The sequence below is a fragment of the Aquarana catesbeiana genome, linkage group LG01 (assembly GCF_042186555.1).
Source record: "Aquarana catesbeiana isolate 2022-GZ linkage group LG01, ASM4218655v1, whole genome shotgun sequence".
Taxonomy (NCBI): Eukaryota; Metazoa; Chordata; class Amphibia; order Anura; family Ranidae; genus Aquarana; species Aquarana catesbeiana.
In genome coordinates this window covers 494,658,285-494,680,262 of record NC_133324.1, presented here as the reverse complement: position 1 = coordinate 494,680,262, position 21,978 = coordinate 494,658,285, and the positions used below count along the sequence as shown (strand labels likewise).

The following is a 21,978-nucleotide window of genomic DNA, read 5'->3' as shown; positions in this document are numbered from 1 at the left end:
CAGGCAGTGGGGCTGGCGTTGCTCCTGGGCACACTAATAAGCAGGGTGGGGTGCACAGCAGCTGGACAGCCCCATGTGCAAGGTGCCTTAATATCAGAGTCAAGAAATAGCTACATAGAAACTAAAGTATTTTAAGCATCCAAGTTTCTTGAATGTGAAAAAGGGACACCTTATAGCACTAAGTATTTAGGCAAAGGATACACCATTGCAACACCCCCAATTACACAAACCATTAAGTATTTATAGATGGAAAATATTTGGCTAGGCCCATATTTATTATTTTTTTTACTACTTTTTCTTCAAACTGGCTTTTAAAACTTATGTTTAGGTAAAATGAAAAACATAACAAATCAACACAAGGGACATAACTTACAGTTAGTATGAAATGTCCCTTTTACTGATTCTTCTTCTTTCAGGAGAAACCTTCCTCTGTCCTGCCCCCTGACTTTGCCCATCCTTTCCTTCCAGATCCGCCATTCATATAAGGTGTACTATGGCTCCTACGAATGACACAGGATCTATGAATGGAGGGGATGGGGCTCAATTATCTGCCTGTCCCCAGAGATCATGTGTCATTAATAGAAGCTGTAGTACGGCTTCTAGGAATGGCAGATCTGGCAGGTTTGGGAGGGCATAGTTGGGCTTTCTTACAGTGCTCCTGATAGCCCCTTAGCTATATTAACCCTTGCTGCAGTGGAAGATTGCGATGGCAGGGTTGGGATTTAGGACAGAGGAAGATTTTTACTGAAAGGGGAATAATCAACAAAGGAGCACACATCACATTAACTGTAAGTTATGCCCCTTATGTTGATTTTTCTGTTTGTAATTTTAGCTAAACTAGTTTTTAAAATGACATGCAACAGTTGAGAGACTGGATTAAGCCCCCGTTCACATTAGTGCGATTTGATATGCGATTTGACAGGTCAAATCGCAGCCTATTGCTGGCAATGGCACCGTCTTTGCGGCGCCACACCGATTTCCAAAAGTAGTTCCTGCACTACTTTTGGCGACTTCGTAGGGCAACTTCAATAGACGTCTGTTCATGAACCCGCACAGTTGTCTTTCAAGTCGCCTACCGAAGTCAGACTGAAATGCCGCTTTGAAATCATGCGAGTTCAGATGAAGTTGCACGATTTAAAAGCCGTGTTCAGTGTGAACAAAGTGTAAAAGGTTTAGTAAAAAAGAAGACTTTTGGTAGTTGAAGAGTGCATTTTTTTCATGGAGGATTTTTTTAACTTCTACTACAGTGACCATCACTGTCTTCTGAATCCCACGGCGAGTGGCAACCCTGCTGCATAGTAAACAAAGGAGGTCACTGCATGTTTCTCAGTGAATGCAAAGCATTCTCTGAGCGAGATAATAATGTCACTGCCCCCCTTTTCACCTTGTCCAATCAGAGAACAGTGCATCAATTTAGGAAAATGCAAGGTGTTATCTGAATGGCTCCCATACTGAGCAAGCTCAGCAGGGGACCTTAAAGACCAAGAAGATCGATGTAGTAGCAGTAGCTTTTATTCTCTGCTTCCACAGTAGTTACCACCTTATCCCTTTAAACCCGAACACATATGAATTACACAGGTTCTGAGCCTAATTTTATGCAGATAAGGCAGTAAGTGAGTTTAATTACCACCTTAATCAGCCACAGAACCTGTGTAATTCATATGTGTTTGGGTTTAAAGGGATGAGGTGGCAACCCTACTCCACAGGGATCAGTCAAGTATGGAATATGTATACTTATATTGGCTCATAACGAACTAATGCAACTTTACAAAAAAAAATGTCTTTAATTCAGCTTTAAGGAAATCTGAAGTGTTTAGACACTTGGTGGTTGATTTACCAAGGGCATATAGACTGTGCACTTTGCAAAGTGCACAGTCTATTTGCCCTTAGTAAATCAACCCCTTGCTCTTACTTTCTATAGCTAAGCCCACCCCTTTCCCATATAGCTTTACTTTTGCAGTCAATTTGTGTACAAGATGCATCGACAGGTGGACTAGTTTAAAACAGTAAACACTGTGTCCCACCATTGCCACTCTTGCCTTGCTGTTGCGGGTACATGACTGCAAGCATCTTTTGGTAAATAAAACCTGTGCCATGTTGCAAACAGCATGGCTTATGGGAACCATTCTAGAGGAGACACTTCTAAATCATAACTATTTTATCTGCCAAGATATCAGTACCCGCTTGTCATGGAGTCTGTTGTTGAATAGATTTGCATTGCAAATGAGCAAGAACTGAACACTGTGTATTGAGGAGGTGGTGGGAGCTTTTTGTACAAATAATGCAAAGCATGTATTAATAATGTATTAAAAAGGAAGTTATCAGTGGAAAATATGAATTAGTGTAATTTAAATAATGACAATGAAAACAATTTTGACAACAATTTCTTAAATCTAGTTAAAACTTTATTTTTTCCTCATTCTCATTCTTTCTCTCTCTCTCGTTCTTTCTCCTCTCTCTTTTTTCTTCCCATTCTCTTTCCCCCTCTCTCATTGCATTCCTTTCTGGTTCTTTCACCTTTTTTTCCTCTCTTCTCCTTACCTGCATCCCCAACAATTCCACCAAAAATGACATGTGGGAGGCCAAATATGTAAAGTGTGAAAAAAATATTAAAAGCTTAAAAATGCCATAAGTCACCTTGACCTTAACTCCATGTAAGCAAGACCCTCAGGGATGAGTACAGCAGAGAAAAGCAGTGGTGGGATAAGATGTATGTTGCTTGGCTTGTCACATTCTTAATAACTTTTGAATGTACACATTCCAAAAATTCCTTTTAAGGGAGGTGTTTTTGGAGAGGAAGACGGGGAGAGCATCTTCTGGGAGCCTGTAGCTAGCCATGCTACTGGGATAAAGAACTGTGCAGAAGTGGAGGAAGGGCTGGGAGGGTTATACAGCCAACATCTTGAAACCAGGTGTTGCTTGGCTTGCTCTCTTTCCTCCACCAGTGTCTGGCTCTTGAACATTGAAACAGCGGGCCATGGGAGCATAACCTGAGTTGGAAGGGAGGACTAGAGTGAAGGGAGGAGAGAGGGGTGAGCCGGAGGCTGAGAGGAGGACTGTTTGACTGTGACCCGACGCACACAGGTGGCACTATCACACTATTATAGGACCTGCCTTTTCCCAGGACACACACAAATTACAGCTTAAATTAATTAAATAGCTACAGTCCAGCAGTTTACTGGGTGCAAAGTGTAATCACATGTAGCCAGTCAGAAAGATCTGATAGTGCCATGTGACAATGCTAGAGCTTTTTGGCTGCATCTTCAAAGTGTCTTTGTTTACACATTACACTCAGTGAACTGTGGGGGCATGGCTGTTTCATTCATATAAGTTGTAATTTCTCTCAGTAAATGCTGAGTGTTCTGCTATTGCGGCCTGGTGGTAGAGAACCCCCGATGTAGAATACTGTCCTTCATTCTACTATAGAAACAAGTTAGCACTGGTTTTGGTTGCAGCTCTCTGAACACTCTTCTTTTCTTCTTCACTATGAAATCTTTGACACCCCCTGAATTTGCAGTTTGTGTACTCCTCTCAAAGTCTTTTCAGCTCCTATAAGTCTGCAGATGTCTTTGACCTAGGGTGGCCACCTTTTCTTCAAGCCAAACCCGAACACTTTAGCAGCCTGGGATAACTTTGCATGCCCCAAGGAGAGTAGTAATGTAGTGCACATAGCGTGCCATGGTGAGCAGTATTTGTGGCCAATTTGCTATTGCTGACATCATCACCCTGCATCCCAGTGATGCCGAACCTGCCCCCAGACAGCAGCATACAGGTCCCAGATGGCAAATGATTTGTGTGTAACTATCTTGGTTACTTGAGGAGCCACAGCCTGGTCTGAATAATGTGTCTGGGTTTCAGTTGGCCTGAAACCTGGACACACGATTCAAACCCTGAACTGTCTGGGTGAATCCTTGACAGAGGGCAACCCTACTTTGACCATTACTTTTTGTCTTGCACAGTGTGATTTCTAAGTTCTATTAACAACTCTGCTCATTGTGCCTTGTTATATAAATTGTTTATAATTTATTTGTTTGCTCCAAATTACTGCCTGTTTCAACTAAAAGCTTACTAATTTAATGCTAGCAGATAACTAGCAAATGTAAAAAGACTGATGATAAACAGATTCTTTTAGGCATGAACCAAACTTGAACCTACAATCTGCCATTGCATTGACAAATATTGTATAATGGTCATGTACATTATTATAGTGCAGGTCTTGATCCTTCATTGAGTCCTTTTGTCTTCTTTTCTTTTTCTTCTTTCATTCCTTTTACCTATCTTCTCTTCTTTCTCATTTTTAAATAGATCTTGATCTTGTTTGACTGCTGAGTTATCTGCACCCTTATAAGTTACATATAACTTCATGGCATTGCTTTGCTTTTTAAACAGGGCAGTTGTTAACTGGGAAATTTTTGTGCCTCTCATGCACTTTATTACTGTCTAATCTACTTTGTGTATGCTGAGGAGACCCTTTAATATCTTTAGTTTGTAAATTCATTTTTAAACAGTTTAAAAGTAACCAGTCATGGGTAAAACATGAAGGTTGCAGATGCATGAGTTCTTCTTTTGAAAATGCTAACTACCTGGCCATCATGCAGATCCAGTAAACTCAATACACGAGTCAGTAACCCGGAACAAGTATTCAGATAAAAACTGTTGAAAGATTTGTCCATCCATGCTATTTAGCAAGGATGTGGGGGATCAACAGATTTCTCGTGTTCAGCCTGCAGGGCTAATTAAGAGAGATCTAAGAGTGTATGGCCATCCTTCAAGATTTACCCTCACTTCCTGTCCTCTTGCAATGGTTAACCAAATAGGAAGTGGGTAAATCCCCAAAAGCAACACAGGCAGAAATACAAATGAATATTCTCTAGGGGGTTGGCTAGAACACTTCTCAGACTTTAGCATGACAGGAAGTGAGGATAAATGTCCCCAACAAAGCCCTAGATCACAGTAAAAACCCAACAGGAGTTCCAAAGATAGGGTGGAGAAGGAAACTGATCTGTAATAGCAGCATCAGTATTTCACTCATGACAGTATTACTTTAAATAGGAAATCATTTGGAATTCATGTGAGTTGTTTAATACTGTTGTATATGCTATCCAAAGAAATTCATATTTTTACTAATTTTGCTGTTTGACATTTTATAGGAGACATCATGTTGACCAGCATAGCAGAACGTATAATGTACTGCCTCACAGGCAAAATACCAAATTCTGTAGGCCCAGCAGATATATCAGAGACAGGCGATGGTTACGATTTTCTGGAGGTGAAGCCAGGTCGTGTTTTACGAGTACGACACATCTTGCCTTCTCGCCCTGGAGGTGGACAGATAGAGGAAGTAGAAGAAGTGAAGAACTCAGGAAAAGGCCTAATTCACTGCAAGAGGAGGATAACTGTCTATCGTAATGGTCAGCTAGTGATAGAAAATCTTGGTGCCACCCTTCGTTCTGAAATCTTACATTGCCGCAATGGGAACACAGAGCAAGCTGGAACATTGGAAGTGGAGCTTTCAGATTACACTAGTACAGGCAATGATGGTGGAGGAGGAAAAGAGAGTGATGTACCTTCTGGCAGACGCAGAAAACGCAAGCCAAAGAAAGTTGTGCTGGTTGATTGCCAAAGACGAGTCAGCAGCTGTAAGGGCACACATTCTGATGTAGTCCTGTTCTTCATTCATGGTGTTGGTGGATCTCTTGATATATGGAAAGAACAACTTGATTTCTTCTCTAAACTTGGCTATGAGGTAGTAGCTCCAGATTTGGTGGGACATGGATCTAGTGCAGCTCCACAAATTGGGGCAGCTTACACCTTTTATGCTCTAGCAGAGGATATGAGATGTGTGTTCAAGCGTTACGGCAAGAAAAAGAACATTTTAGTTGGACATTCATATGGGTGAGTTGGAAAACCAAAGTTGTAGAATTATGGCTAACTTACACACCACATGGCATACTAAACTGGTTTTCATTCAAAGAGAAATTATAATTTATAAAGAGGAAGATATACTCACTATTCATTTTGAATGGGCTTGCGGTGCACTCTAACACAAAAAATGGACATACACCTTTAAATTGTAACTTTTACTGAAACTTGTGGTCTGCACAAAGTAAATTAAGTGTGGGGAGAATAAGGATCACACTGAATATATTATTATTATTATTATTATACAGGATTTTTATAGCGCCAACAGTTTAAGCAGCACTTTACAACATTAGGGAGGACAGTACAAGTACAATACAATTCAATACAGGAGGAATCAGAGGGCCCTGCTCGTTAGAGCTTACAATCTAGGAATATATACATACTGAATATACAGTCAAACAATTAAGATGAGGTACAAGGTCATACAATCAGAAGTTAATAGCAATGATATTGGACTGTGGGGCCACCACTGGAAATTGTTAGCGGGTAGGTCAATGTGCTTTCTAGTAAAAAAAAACAAAGGACAATAGGTGACCCTAATAAAGCATATAGACAAGAACAGAGAGGAAGGGGAAAGTCTGTAAACAGTATGGAAGCAACAAAAGGTTGAAGGGGGGGGGTGACCAATGTCCCTTCTTTGTAAAAATGTGTCAGCTAGTAGCTCTTGGGGGGAACCTGACTCCTGATCTGTCATGGGGTGATGCCATGAGTTCTCCCATGCTTTCTATGTATGTAAGTTTCTGAAGCCACTCTGAGACAGTTGGGGTTTGTGTGGTTTTTCCAGTGGCAGGGGATTATAGCCTGTGCCATCTAGGGACGCCTTTTTTTTCGCTTTGGGGTATATACCTTGGGTTTGAAGCTGGTGACTTGTTTGTAAAGATTTAATATTTTAGTCAAAAAACTGTACAGGACACTGGCACAATGCAAGGATCATGGTCCTCCCCGCCGTGTTATACCTCCACCAGAGATCATCACTATTTTATAACTGCATTTTTGTGCCACACTAGCAATGCTAGCTTTATTGGTAAGAATTACTGTCTTATGTAGATTGCCCACCTGAAATTGACAGTCCAGGTCTTTTTCCAAGCTACTATATATTATGATATAACAGAGTAAGGGTTTTGCAATATGATATGATAAAATTGTCGCACGATGTGTGTAGGGGTTGCCTCTTGCAAAGAAAGGGATTCAAAGGAAGTCAAGTCCCTGGAGATCTGACCTTTATTCTGCACACGAGCTACAAAACCAAATAATTGAAAATACTGGAGCCAATGGCCACGGGCAGGTTGTAAGTAAGAGTGGAGAGAGGATAAAGTTTACCATAATGAAGGACTCCATGAATAGGGGAAAGGTTTGGGCGTGTCCATTAAAGTAAATAGGATCAGGCCAGTCTCATAGGAATTTAAGGATAGCCCGGATAGGGATATCCACCATTTAGCCTTTCCTTACAATCAAACTTTGAATTAAATAGTTTTTATTAAAGTTTTTGCATTGAAAACAGTGCAAACATTTTTCCCAAATCGTCCTTTCTCTCCCAGCCTCAAGTCCACAACACAAAGACACATAAAGCAATAACAGAAAAGTATACATACATAAGACACTGACTGCTGAGTGTAAGAAGGTGTAATCACCTGGTCAGTAACATTTTAGAGTACTGTGGGAACTTGCATGTAATATACCTTTATTACTTAATAATGGGAGCTACTTATACATACACTTTAAAATTAAAGCTCTCCAGCAGAATGTATCAGTTACAGAGATAAGACAAACCATTTACAAATGCAGGGGTGCTTACAATTATTCACTTTTATTTATTTATATAAAACTGTTATCCCAAAAGGAAAAAAACAGTTGTAACTGCTTATAGAGTATTAGCTGGAGTTTGGCTTCAAAAATCTACTAGTACATTTTTAGTAGTAATGCTTTTGTCCAAAGGTGCCCCCTGTACAATTTTGGTTTTGGGTTTAATACAACTTTATTTCCTCAGGCAATCAAACATTTGAAGATAGATAGGATGTTTCTTTAACCTCTCATATTTTAGTTTAAATGTTTTTTTACTGAAAGAGCAAGCTTTCTGTTACAGCATTGGTAGCAGTAAAAACAAAAAAGTTGGTAGCGATTTCTTGGTGTTGGAGTAGATTTTTCTCTATTCACTTGTCTACCTCTACAGGGAATAAACCTGGACCATTATGAGATATAAATTTAAATTTAGAGACAAAATAGCCACTTGATAGTCTGCTCATGTCTTTTTTTATGTCATTGCTATTTTTACAGCATCTGCAATTGTACCCTTTTGCTCTGTGATTTCACAGAATTATAAAAAAAAGTAAACTGAGCATGAACAAAAATGTTTTATAGACATTGAAATTATGATGTGGATGCCACAAAAATGTAATTAGTAAGCATTATTACCAAGAACTGTCCTAAGAGGAAAAAGGGAGTCCAGAGAGAAATGCAGGATATAGGGTCTGTTTTAGCATAAATGGTTTTTCTTTAGAGTCATGCATGTAAAGATTTTAAACACTGAACTATGATGGTTGAAGTTCCTTTCTTAATATGTATTTTATTTTTAAAACCCATAGGGTCTCCTTCTGTACCTTTCTGGCCCATGAGTATCCTGACTTAGTCCACAAGGTGGTTATGATTAATGGTGGTGGACCCACAGCCCTTGAACCCAGCCTCTGCTCCATCTTTAATATGCCTACCTGTGTGTTGCACTGTTTGTCTCCTTGCCTGGCGTGGAGCTTCCTCAAGTGAGTTTTCAACAGATTTTTCTATTTATCAAATTTTAAAAGCATGTATTTGTTGAGTTTAAGGTGTCAGAGTATCGAGATACTTACAAGCTTATTTAGTTAAACAGTGTAAATGAGCGATGAATGTGTAGAGGGCCATAACCCATAGCCACCAGTCAGTGCCTGTTCCAACAGCAGGTGCTCTTCTTTGCTCCTTCTACAGCCCTGGGATGTAGGTGTCCCCTTGACATTTGCATGTATGCTGGTACTGCATAGTACACCATGATGTCGGTGAAGGGGCAGCTGCAAGGATGGTAAAGAGGACCAGCTTTAGGAAAACAGCTCTTTGTTAGAGAAGAAGTAATTCTATCTATTACATACCCCCTAGACTAAGCGAGCATCAGACCAATAAAGATGTTATAAATAAAGGATCACGTCCATCCAGTGGATATAAACGTTACAACAACCTTGACCACGAGTCTTACGTGTTTGTGGCTTCCAACTGTCCCTCCTTTGGAGGTTCTGTCCTTCTTAAGCCAGCCATAGTGCGATTTTCTTTCCTGCAACCAGGACCCTGCTGTACTGGCCTAGATTAGAACCATCGATGGCTGGCTTTATGGAACCAAATCGCTTAAGCCAGCCATAGACGGTTGGAATCTCAGCTAGTTCAGCAGGGACCAGCTGAGATTCGAACCGTGCAGGCTAATTGTACACATGTTGATTGATCGATCAACTTGGGTACAACCAAACTCTTTGATTTTTTATGCGATGATTGACAGAGGCTTTAGCCACTAGCAATAATAACTGTGTGTTCTCCCAGCAGGGACAGCTCCCCCTGCCCCCTGCCCCCTGCCAGGAGAACACAATAGCTTTGTGGGAGGGATTCCCCCATCAACACTGACTGTGGTTGCAGAAAAGAAAATCACACCTTCTATGGGCGGCTTTAGTCTCCCTTTCCTCCGTAGTTGTCCCTCTTTTAGCTTAATGTAAAAACCTTTATAAAACGGTACTATTTAACTACCAGAAGTGTTTTACTGCACTATACTTTTGATCAAACCTCTACATCAGTGGTTCTCAACCTCAGTCCTCAAGTACCCCCAACGGGCCATGTTTTCAGGGTTTCCTTTACTTTGCATAGCTGCTTTAAATCAATATTAATGACATGGTATTGATAAGAGCTACTTTATCTAAGGGAAGTTCCCAAAACATGGCCTGTTGGGATTACTTGATGACTGAGGTTGAGAACCACCGCTCTACATTATTCTATTTGTTATTTTGAAATAAAAAGCAAAAATGCAAAGTAGTGAAAAAAAACTGGATGTATTCATTCATGTTTGCATATTTATTTTTCATGGCTGGGGTGTGTTCTTTACCTATATTTTTGTAATATGAGGTTACTTTTTCTTATCTAAATTTATGTGGTATTAATCAGTCACGATCATCAGTAGTACCACTCCAGGCAAAAAAAGGGCTTTTAAGATTCTTTGATCTGCAGTACCGTGTACAAAAATGAGGTGTGCAATGCCTTAGAAATACCAGTTTTAGAGGCTAACTATACCAGTGCATTTTTTAAATTTGTAAAAAAAGTTGCAATGAAATATATAATAGGCCCTGATACATGAACTGGATTCAACACCTTTATTATCCAGTAATGATACGTGGCAGGAATTTATTACATAAGCATGAATATGATCTGTTATGTCTGTGTATTGCATTGTATAAAGATCAGTGTCAAAAAAATTGCTGACTTATTTCTTTGTTGTCAGGGCTGGATTTGCTAGACAAGGTGCCAAAGAGAAACAGCTCTTACGAGAGGGCAATGCCTTCAACGTGTCATCCTTCGTGCTACGAGCCATGATGAGTGGCCAGTACTGGCCAGAAGGTGATGAGGTGTATCACGCAGAGTTAACAGTTCCTGTGCTGCTTGTGCATGGAATGCATGACAAATTTGTTCCCCTAGAAGAAGACCAACGGATGGCAGAGGTACTACATTTTAAATAAAGTCTTATTTATGAACTGGCTTTACATGTTTGTTCTGTGCTTAAAAATTTAAGAACAAATAGCCATTGAGCTCTATCCACAAAGCCAATATATCAAGATATGTATCTTTATTTTCAAAAAAAGTTATAGTTATTTTCAAACTGAGGCCCATTAAAATTACAGTTGTATGGCTAAAATAAAGATCCTTACCCTCGTGTTAAAGTTTAGTGAATTGAGGCTTGTGCGTTAATTTTTTTTAGTTGAAATGGCAAGAGGCCTTATGTACGAAGATGAGAAGAGCTTGTTATCTTGTTATATTGCCCAAACCTATCCTTATAATGGTTTTGTTTACATACAGTACAAGTTGGAGACAGTCACTTCTCTCATCTCTTATTATTTTTATTAAAAATGTATTACCTTGTGTTGAGCTTCTAAACTGAATTTAGTTTGCTGGAAAACCACTATTAGCTCTGCCCTCTAAAGGCATGTGTGTATGAAGTGTGTACATTTTGGCATTCTGCAACAGACTGCAAGTTTGCTAAACCTTTTGTATAATTTTCACGGAGAAGTGATAAGAAGACAGAGACATAGAATACAGGCGCACTTTACATTTTATAAAAGCCCAACTATAGCCATGACATTTTTTATTACATTTTTGTATTCCTTCCCAATACTACCAATTTTTTTTTTTTCGTTATCTGTGTTCCTATTGCAAAAATGTACTTTTGCGTGAGTGCTAATTCCCCATACAGACTGCTGTAAAATCCTGACAGAGGTTGTAACCCATTCTATCAAGACATAGTTAGGTTGAAGACCTGAATGTTTACAAAAGCCCTCTGCAATCCACCGTTAGGGCCCATTCATGCGATATCACTGTGGTAATGCACACATTACGTGCATTGGCGTGACCCCCAATGCACCCTGCCTATGGACATACTAATGTTACTAAATGAATGGGCTTTTTACATTCGCAGCAGCGCTGGCATGTAGGCAAACTCTGGGTTCCTATGGCAGCCAGGAGTTTGTTTAGACTTTTTCTCCTGACTGCCAGCTATGTCGTAGAAGTGATTTGGGTGGCTGTAAATAAATTAATAGCAATAATGTTAAATAATAAAGAAAAAAGTTTAACAATTTAAGTTTAATTGAATAAAAAGCGCTGCGTAAACTGTTTTACGCTATATATAAATCCTGTATAATAATAATAATAATAAAGAAAATTAATTAAAAACTCCCCACCCTTGTGTACATACAAATGCAAATGTGCATGTTGGGTGTGCATGTTAGTGAAAATAATGATTGCACCACATACTACTACATACCATATACTAGGTACTGTCCTGCAAGCTGGCATAAGAGCACCAATTCTAGGTCCATCATTCACTGTTAAGTCTAAATTAACAAACTGCAAAGACTTTTAAAGCATTACCTATAGACAAATTTAGGTACCACTGTTTTTCACCATATCATTGGTGCATTTTTGAAACTTGACATATTTGGAGTCTATTTACTCGACACAACCTCATTTTTTATATTTTACCAAACAATTGGTTATTATATTGTGTTTTTTGTACACTTAATTTAAGCGTGTTTTTTGCAGTGCAAAATGCATTATAAATTAGCGACATTTTCTACAGGGTCTCTGCTTTTAGAAAATATGTAAGGTTTTGGGGATTTTAGATATTCTTCAGGCCTAAAAATGTGCATTTAACATGTGTGCAAAATTGGCATATGCAATTGGCAATTTAAAAATTTAAAGGTTTTTTTAAACCTGTATTGAATTTTTCCATATTTATAAAGACTTTTGCCACTGACGTATATTGGACAAGTATGCTTCTTATTAAAGCCATATAACATGGGACTCTTCTGGCAGTTTCTAAAATGTTTGTCTATTATATATGTTTTCTAAAACAATTTAGCAAATTTAATTTGCCAAGTCTCAAACTCTACCGTTTCTCAGCTTTGCCACCTAATGCCATCTACTATCATATATACAGGCATACCCCACTTTTAAGTACGCAATGGGGTTTATTTACTAAAGCTGGAAAGTGCAAAATCAGGCTCACTTCTGATAGAAACCAATGAGCTTCCATGTTTTATTACCAAAGCTTAATTGTAAAATGTGGGGTTAGAAGCTTATTGGTTTCTATGCAGAAGGGAGCCTGATTTTGCACTTTTCAGCTTTAGTAAATAAACCCCATTGTGTACTTAGAAATGGGGTATGCCTGTATTCTGGTTTGAGTATGTTTTAGTTATATATACCTCTAGAAAACAGCAAAGTGATAATTTGCAAAGTCCTGTTGAGTTTGTTGGCTTCCTAATAAAATGACTAAAACAAAAACTCATAAACGTTAAAAATAGTACAGCTGAACTACAGGCGGTTAAAAAGACATAAAGTAATGCAGTATAATGAAATGTATTGTATTTTTTTAAATGCAGGCAGTGTAGTACCTGCATTTTATCTGATATTCAGTTAGTGGAGCTTAAACTGGGAGAGGGAGAAGCAGCACAGAATCAGTTGTGCTGCAGCGCTTATGTTTTAATTAAGAGAGTGCTGAAAAAAAGAAAGAGCGAAGTGACAAAGAGTGAGCTCATCAGCCAGGCTAGGGTGGGGGGAACAAACTTTGTAAGTGTTTGTGATTTGCATTAGAGAAAAATCAGGTTTATTGCCATGCAAAGCTAGCCTATGCTGTGTAACAGAATTGTGTAAGGCCGGCCATAAATGGGTTGCAGGAAAAGAAATTCGCTCTTCCCCCATCAACACAGACAGTGTTGATTTGTGAATCCCTCTTACCGGGCTATTGTCTTCTCATGGTGGGGGGGCAGGGGAGGGTGAGGAAAGCCATCCACGCCAGGAGAAGACAGTGATTATTGCTAGCGGCTATAGCAGCCGCTAACGATAATCGCAAGAGAATCCGGCAGGCTGGTTGTACCTAAGTTGATTGATCAATCAGGCCACCCATTAACGGTTCAAATCTTGTCCGGTTTTTACTGTACTGGCCAAGTTTTGAATCGTGTTTGGCAGGCTTAAATCTCTGTTTACAAATTTACCACTGGACATGTGCCAATTTTTATCAGGATGGGACAGATTTTCACTCAAAACTGATACACAATTAAAAAGTTGTTAGGGGCTGGTTTTATTATTTTGTATTGGTATTTTAGAGGAGTTGATGGTTGATTTATGAATTTGGCTACCTACTGTGCGTATTATAAATCTGTCCCCCAAGCTTTAGACAGGCCTTTTTTAAGTATTTTAGATTTAATGACATATGTGCTTGGTAAAGCAGATGGCACAGGTCTGATTATTAATTCTTGTTTTTTCCCCCCAAACATGCAGATCCTACTAATCACATTTCTAAAGGTGATAGAAGAAGGCAGTCACATGGTCATGCTGGAGTGCCCAGAAACTGTTAACACTTTACTTCATGAGTTCTTCTTATGGGAGCCAGAGCTGCAGAACTCAAGTGTAGAGGAAGTTGTAACACAGGACGTTGTGAATGAATGAGGAGGAAAAAGAAGTACCTGACCATGCTGAGAGACAGAAGAGAGACTTTTCTGCTTTTAGGCCAAACAGTGACGCAAGTCTACGTTTGGAGAAGATGCCCGCTGGTCTGAAAACTACTGGCCAAGGTTTATAGATTTTGGCTCCCAGAGAATGGCGCCCAGGGAGAATTTTGTTTCAACAATTCAGGAACTTAATATAACACAGCTTTCAGAAGAGGTCTTCCACCAATTGGCCTCCAAATCAGCCATAACAAGTTGCAGAAAACAGTAAGAGGTTGACTGAGGTCCCTTGCTGGTAACAGATCAAGTTGACAGTTCATGTAGAATTATGATATGTTACCTTGTAATGAACCTTTTTGACTATAAGTCCAAATAAGAGGAAGGTTTTTCAACGGAAGAGGGCGGTTCCTTTGTTGGTAACACATCAAGTTGACAGTTCATGTAGAATTATGGTATGTTACCTTGCCATGAACCTTGTTGATCGTAAGTCCGAATAAGAGGAAGGTATTTCAACAGAAGAGGGCAGTTACAAGAAGAAAACAAATAGGAATGCTGAATTACTATTATCAAATTTAAGACATTGTCAATCTACCTGCTAAATATCGGACTGTGGATGCAGAGAGATTCATTTCCCCTTTATTGCTAAAACTAAACCACTGACAGCAAAAGGGTTGCAAATATTGATGTATAATCCATGCTAAAGCCAGACCTGTTGGCTAACGAATGATGAATATAGAGAGTGAGGAATCACATAGAGAATATTTAAGTATAAATATTGTTGATAATGTATTTTATGTGTTTCGCATCTAAGATTGCTGTCCATCTCCTTCTGTTGTTAACATGGAAGTTGTTTGATGGCACTATTGAAGCCAAGTAAAGATGTAATTTATTAATATTTTTGGCCTGTGTGTTTCGTTAGCCTTTTCATTAAACCTGCTTTAACCAAGCCATCTGTGAAGAAAATGAAAGCAAAGGAAAATGGTCTTCAACTCCTATCACAATGTTCACTTAGAAAACTGATTTTACAGTCCCTATTTTAACCCCATTTATTACATAGTTACATAGTAGGTGAGGTTGAAAAAGACACAAGTCCATTAAGTCCAACCTATGTGTGATTATGTGTCAGTATTACATTGTATATCCCTGTATGTTGTGGTCATTCAGGTGCTTGTCTAATAGTTTCTTGAAGCTATCGATGTGCCCCGCTGAGACCACCGCCTGTGGAAGGGAATAACACATCCTTGCCGCTCTTACAGTAAAGAACCCTCTATGTAGTTTAAGGTTAAACCTCTTTTCTTCTTATTTTAATAAGTGGCCACGAGTCTTGTTAAACTCTCTTCTGCGAAAAAGTGTTATTCCTATTGTGGGGTCACCAGTACGGTATTTGTATATTGAAAATATCCCCTCTCAAGCTTCTCTTCTCCAGAGAGAATAAATTCAGTGCTCGCAACCTTTCCTCATAACTAAGATCCTCCAGACCCTTTATTAGTTTTTGTTGCCCTTCTTTGTACTCGCTCCATTTCCAGTACATCCTTCCTGAGGACTGGTGCCCAGAACTGGACAGCATACTCTAGGTGCGGCTGGACCAGAGTCTTGTAGAGTGGGAGAATTATCGTTTTATCTCCCCTTTTTAATGCATGCCAATATTCTGTTTGCTTTGTTAGCAGCAGCTTATCATTGCATGCCATTGCTGAGCCTATCATCTACTAGGACCCCCAGGTCCTTCTCCATCCTAGATTCCCCCAGAGGTTCTCCCCCCAGTGTATAGATTGCATTCATATTTTTGCCACCCAAATGCATTATTTTAAATTTTTCTACATTGAACCTCATTTGCCATGTAGTTGCCCACCCCATGAATTTGTTCAGATCTTTTTGCAAGGTTTCCACATCCTGCGGAGAAGTTATTGCCCTGCTTAGCTTAGTATCATCTGCAAATACAGAGATTGAACTGTTTACCCCATCCTCCAGGTCGTTTATGAACAAATTAAATAGGATTGGTCCCAGCACAGAACCCTGGGGGACCCCACTACCCACCCCTGACCATTCCGAGTACTCCCCATTTATCACCTCCCTCTGAACTCGCCCTTGTAGCCAGTTTTCAATCCATGTACTCACCCTATGGTCCATGCCAACGGACCTTATTTTGTACAGTAAACGTTTATGGGGAACTGTGTCAAATGCTTTTGCAAAATCCTGATACACCACGTCTACGGGCCTTCCTTTATCTAGCTGGCAACTCACCTCCTCATAGAAGGTTATTAGATTGGTTTGGCAAGAACGATTCTTCATGAATCCATGCTGATTACTGCTAATGATACCATTCTCATTACTAAAATCTTGTATATAGTCCCTTATAATCCCCTCCAAGAGTTTACATACTATTGATGTTAGGCTAACTGGTCTGTAATTCCCAGGGATGTATTTTGGGCCTTTTTTAAATATTGGTGCTACATTGGCTTTTCTCCAATCAGCTGGTACCATTCCAGTCAGTAGACTGTCTGTAAAAATTAGGAACAACGCTCTGGCAATCACTTGACTGAGTTCCCTAAGTACCCTCGGATGCAAGCCATCTGGTCCCGATGATTTATTAATATTAAGTTTCTCAAGTCTAATTTTAATTCTGTCTTCTGTTAACCATGGAGGTGCTTCCTGTGATGTGTCATGAGGATAAACACTGCAGTTTTGGTTACTGAAGCCCCCCGATTCCCTTTATGGTCAGGAGATGTTTGTGGCTCATCGCCCAATGTATTAACTGATAATAATTATTGTCAGGAAGTCAGTGCTGATTTTAGCCTAATATTTCTGACGATTTCTGTTGATAACATCCTGGATACAACACATTTATAGTTATGTGCACATTCAAATAAACTATTATACACATGATTTTATTAATGAATGTGCATGAGGCCATTAAGCTTAGGCAATTGCTACAGTAGATCTGTGTCCTGTTGCAGGGAAGATTGGCTCATCAGAATGTAGATCTACTACTTGCAGACTGTAAAACAAACCTGTAATAATTCAGTACAGGTGCTATCACTAATCTTCTGAAAATGCTAGTCTGGCTGTTTTTTGGGCCTACTCACACTAATGCCCCGTACACATGGTCAGACTTTGTTCGGACATTCCGACAACAAAATCCTAGGATGTTGGCTCAAACTTGTCTTGCATACACACGGTCACACAAAGTTGTCGGAAAATCCGATCGTTCTAAACGCGGTGACATAAAACACGTATGTCGGGACTATAAATGGGGCAGTGGCCAATAGCTTTCATCTCTTTATTTATTCTGAGCATGCGTGGCACTTTGTCCATCGGATTTGTGTACACACGATCGGAATTTCCGACAACGGATTTTGTTGTCTGAAAATTTTATATCCTGCTCTCAAACTTTGTGTTGGAAAATGTGTGATGGAGCCTACACACGGTCGGAATTTCCGACAACAAAGTCCTATCACACAAATCCGACCGTGTGTACGGGGCATAACACATTGTACCAATCATCTAAAACAAGTATGCATGTTAGGAAGGTGAAACTAAAATCAGAAATCTGTATCTGCATACTTGTTCCAGGCCAATGGCTCTAATTACTGAGGTAAAAGGTCATTATTACAGCCAGGTAACTAGCATTTTCAGTAGGAAAGATCTGTAGCAACAGCATCTTTTTTTCCCCACATTAAGTTTGCTTTAACATTTTACATATTGCAAAAATTGCGAAGTGGCGCCAAGACTGAAAAGCAGGACCTGCTTAGGTGTTTGTATGTATCATTCTCTGAGGGTGCCGCTTTACAAACTTTCTAATATAGGAGTGGTTATGGATTCCTTAGTTGGTCAGAGACACAGTCATGGTTTTCCACACAGACAGGTTAAGGCAGAATAGGGCCCTAGGCAATTTAACAGTTTTGGCCCCATCATCCATTCGATTGACATTGATAAGGACTGCTATAAGCACAGGGAAGCTGCCCAATTTGCATTTTTTATGGCTCTATAAAACACCAACTGCTTAAACTCCTATCTTATTAAATGTCAGGCAGGTGCTCTGCTTTGACCAATTCCACTATATCCCTTGTTTACTAGGGTTTGCAGCTGAGCCCACTGGACATCACAGGGCTCTAGGCTGCTGCTAAGATGCCTTGTGGATAATCTGTCTCTGGTTCCATCCTTTATCCTAATGTGAGGAATAAATGCCAATAAATTAAATGTTGGGTTCCATTTGAAGCAGTAATCGAATAACTCCTCTTTAAATAAGCAGGACTGTACTTTTTCATCTCAAAGTAGAACTGGGGCCATGCTATGGACATTTAAATATTTACATATTCTTCATAATCTTTATATGAGCTTTGAAATAAGTCCCAACTGACCTCTATAGTTACAATCACTATGGAACAATACGTTGTCAAAATTAGAAGTTGTGAAGTTGCTGAAGTGCAGTCTTAGTAATTTTCTCTCTATTTTCTTCCTGTACTGTATCTGCTCTGTGTTTCCATTAGAGGGTAGAAGGTTGGTAGGCTTCCAATTCACAACTGGCATGGTGAGGGTGGAGCCAAGCTATAGAGAGACAGTGAAAGGTTCAAACTGTTAGAATACATTACAGCACAATGGCTCCAACTACAAAAAAACAATGAGGATATTTTTTTTTTACTGTGTAGAATGTGTTCTGTTTGAGGTGCCTTGATTTTAATGAAGGACAACTGGATCTTAAAATAAGGGTTTACAAATAGGGATATACATAAATACTAATTACAAGGGAACGAAAGAATTCAAGGGAAACAGGGGAGAGTCTAAATTCTAGGTTGACACACACATTCTCACTATAACTTGAAGTGAGCTAACCCCATGCTTGCAAAATGAATGATGACTAGTCCAACAAGACACGCAAAAGCTCATAATTTCCCTTTGTCAGAGGCTCGGAGTTGACGTTTTACAATTGACTACACAGAATGAAAGTATCACCATTTGTAAAATTGCCCCCAGCAAATGCAGCAATATCAAACAGGTGTGGGAAGTAAATACCGCCAGGGGGTCATGCTGGCCAATGCGTTAATGGTCCTCAGGCAAATTATCCATTGATCAGTGTCACTGCTAAGTAAAACTTTGGCTGTGGGCTGTTTCATGATCTTCATCCATCCTAACACAAAGCCTCTTGTAGTCTGTATTTTCAGGAGGCATATGTAAAATTTATATCAAGTTTGCATATAAGTACATCAATAAGCCATAACATTTCACCACCCACAATAACACGTAGAGGCATGGACTCCACAAGACCTGTAGTAGCTGGCACCAATCTATCAGTAGCAGACCCCTTAAGTCCTGTAAGTTGCAAGCTGAGGCCTCCATGGATCTGACTTGTGTTACCAGCACATCCCACAGATGCTCGATTGGATTGAAATCTGGAGAATTCAGAGTCCAAGTCAACACCTCAAACTTGTTGTTGTGTTGCTCAAACTATTCTTGGATTCATCAGAGCAGGCCAACTTCTTTCAGTTCTGATGCTCATGTGCCCATTGTAGATGCTTTTTGCTGTGGAGATGGGTCAGCATGGGCACCCTGACCAGTTTGCAGCTACACAGCCCCATACTCAAAACAAACTGCTATGCACTATGTGTGTTCTGACACTTTTCTATCAGAACCAGTATTAACTTTTTCAGCAATTTAAGCTACAGTAGATCTGCTATTGGATCAGGCTACACAGGCCAGCCTTAGCTCCCCATGTGTATCATTGAGCCTTGGCTGCCCATGACCCTGACGCTGGTTCACTGTTTTTCCTTCCTTGGACTACTTTTGGTAGGTCTTGACCACTGCAGACTGGGAACATCCTGGAGACATTTACTTATTATTGGTACTTATATAGCACTGTCAATTTACGCAGAGATCAACTTCAGAGACAACATGATCACTTGCTACCTAATATATCAAACCCACCTTCAGGTGCCATTGTAACAAGATAACCAATGTTATTCACTTTACCTGTCAGTATATATAATGTTATGGCTGATCAATGTTTATCAATTTTCAAATAATTCCTGGTCTTGTGCATGAATGGTTCACACATCTTCATTACAATAGCAACATTTGTACTGTATGATTTTCTGGCACACATTTTGCATTCCTAAAAGGCTGAGTATAGCCAAGCCAAAATATTGAAGTCCAGTGCTTAAAAATGAATTATACTGCATCTGAGCATCACAAAGCAAAAACACAGTTTTTGATATGCAAAGCAAACTCTCCTATCCACCCATGTCTCCGTGCTTTATTTTCCTTTGAAAATACCCCTAGCCTTTCTGGCTACAGCCATCTTGAGTAAAGCATTGCGACAAACAAAAAAGTGGGCTTTTGTATATGCCTCCAATAGCAAAACAGACTCAATTAAAAAATATAGTGTCAAACTTTATTGATACATACATTAAAAACAATAATTACATATGTTAAAATATGACATTACTGAATATTTGAGGTCTTACTCATATCAACAACCAATTCCTGGGTACCCAACTTAAAGTGTCAAGATGGTCGCTGTGATAGAATCTACGTGTTTTGCGGGAAACCCCACTTCCTCAGGACCTTAGAGACCTTATAAGTAATCCCATAACGTTACAATGCAATATAGAGAACTAAAAATGAACAAAACAGCAAGTGAATATAATGACAGTGTAACAAATTCAAATAAACATAATAACCTGGCTGTATGACCCCAAATATTCAGTAATAAAATATTTTAACGTACGTAATTGTTGATTTTAATGTATGTAGTAATAAAACTCAACAGTATATTTTTTTATTGAGTCTATTTTACTATTGGAGGCACATGCAAAGTCCCACTACTTAGTTTTTTGCGATTTTTTGATAGAAACTGTTTAGGGGGTTGATGCCTCCTCTGGTAAGCTTTGGTTTAACATGAGGATCACTACATATGTGTTTAGCATCGTAAGTAAGGCAGATGATTCATGTAGCAATGGACTCCACCCACCTTTAGTTCAGGAATGCAGGCAGGAGAGTATGCTTAGCTGAGAAAACCCCTTCTACCCTCCTAAAGACTCCTTGGATGTATAACATTATTTGCCTAGGCCTGGGAACCAGGAAGTAACTGAAGAAAAAAAAAATAGTCTGTAACAAGTAAATATACGTTCTTATTTATTTACTAATGCTAGCAGCATAAGGATTAAAAACAGTCAATGTTTATTGAAAGAGTGAAGTTCCACTGTAACTCGTCATTATGCCTATATATGCATAGGTAATTTTGCTTTTTCCTCCTACTTCCACTCATACATTTACTGAAAGGTAGGTAAGCTGAAGAAAAATGGTCCTATCAGATATTACTTACAGTGTATGAAAAAAAATTACATCATGACCATAAAAATACCTCACTAAACATTTCCATAACTCAAGCACTTAGCCATAATTCTTTACAATCAGCTGTTGCCATTTTTTACATTTTCACATGTTATTAAGCAGAATTCTCATTGCTGATGATTGAGCCACTGTGTAAGTTGTAAGTTTTCAAGTAACCTCTTCACCAATTAATGGGGAAATATAACTTATTTGCAGATCTCCTGCAAAAAGCTTGGGAAAGTCACTTATTTTGTAGCTAGGAATTTTATGGCTATTCCACAGACCCTAGGATTCCACTTATGCCATCAATTTCAATTTGCATGATGAGAAGCTATAAATGTACCCGCAAATGCCACCAAATTTTGGCTTGTTGCCAGTGGTGGCTGGTGGGTTTTTCTTTTGGGGAGGCGGCAAACAAACAACGCCCCCCCCCCCCGGCGGCTCGGCACCCCCCCGCGGGCTCTCCGGCACTTACCCATTGAGCTGTGGTATCCTCTCCTGGAGTGTGGGCAGCGGC

At 39.4% G+C, this 21,978-nt stretch overlaps 1 protein-coding gene across 1 annotated transcript in view; it reads left to right on the top strand.

Annotated features, from left to right (window-relative positions):
* Window positions 1-15,024, top strand: part of ABHD8 (abhydrolase domain containing 8) — a 44,149-nt gene extending 29,125 nt beyond the window's left edge. Inside the window, exons 2-5 of the mRNA XM_073592131.1 lie at window positions 5,151-5,895; window positions 8,505-8,675; window positions 10,421-10,637; window positions 13,969-15,024. Of these exons, the coding sequence (XP_073448232.1) occupies window positions 5,159-5,895; window positions 8,505-8,675; window positions 10,421-10,637; window positions 13,969-14,136 (1,293 nt within the window). The 5' untranslated portion in view covers window positions 5,151-5,158 and the 3' untranslated portion in view covers window positions 14,137-15,024. The remainder of the gene's footprint in view (window positions 1-5,150; window positions 5,896-8,504; window positions 8,676-10,420; window positions 10,638-13,968) is intronic.
* Window positions 15,025-21,978: the final 6,954 nt, after the last annotated feature.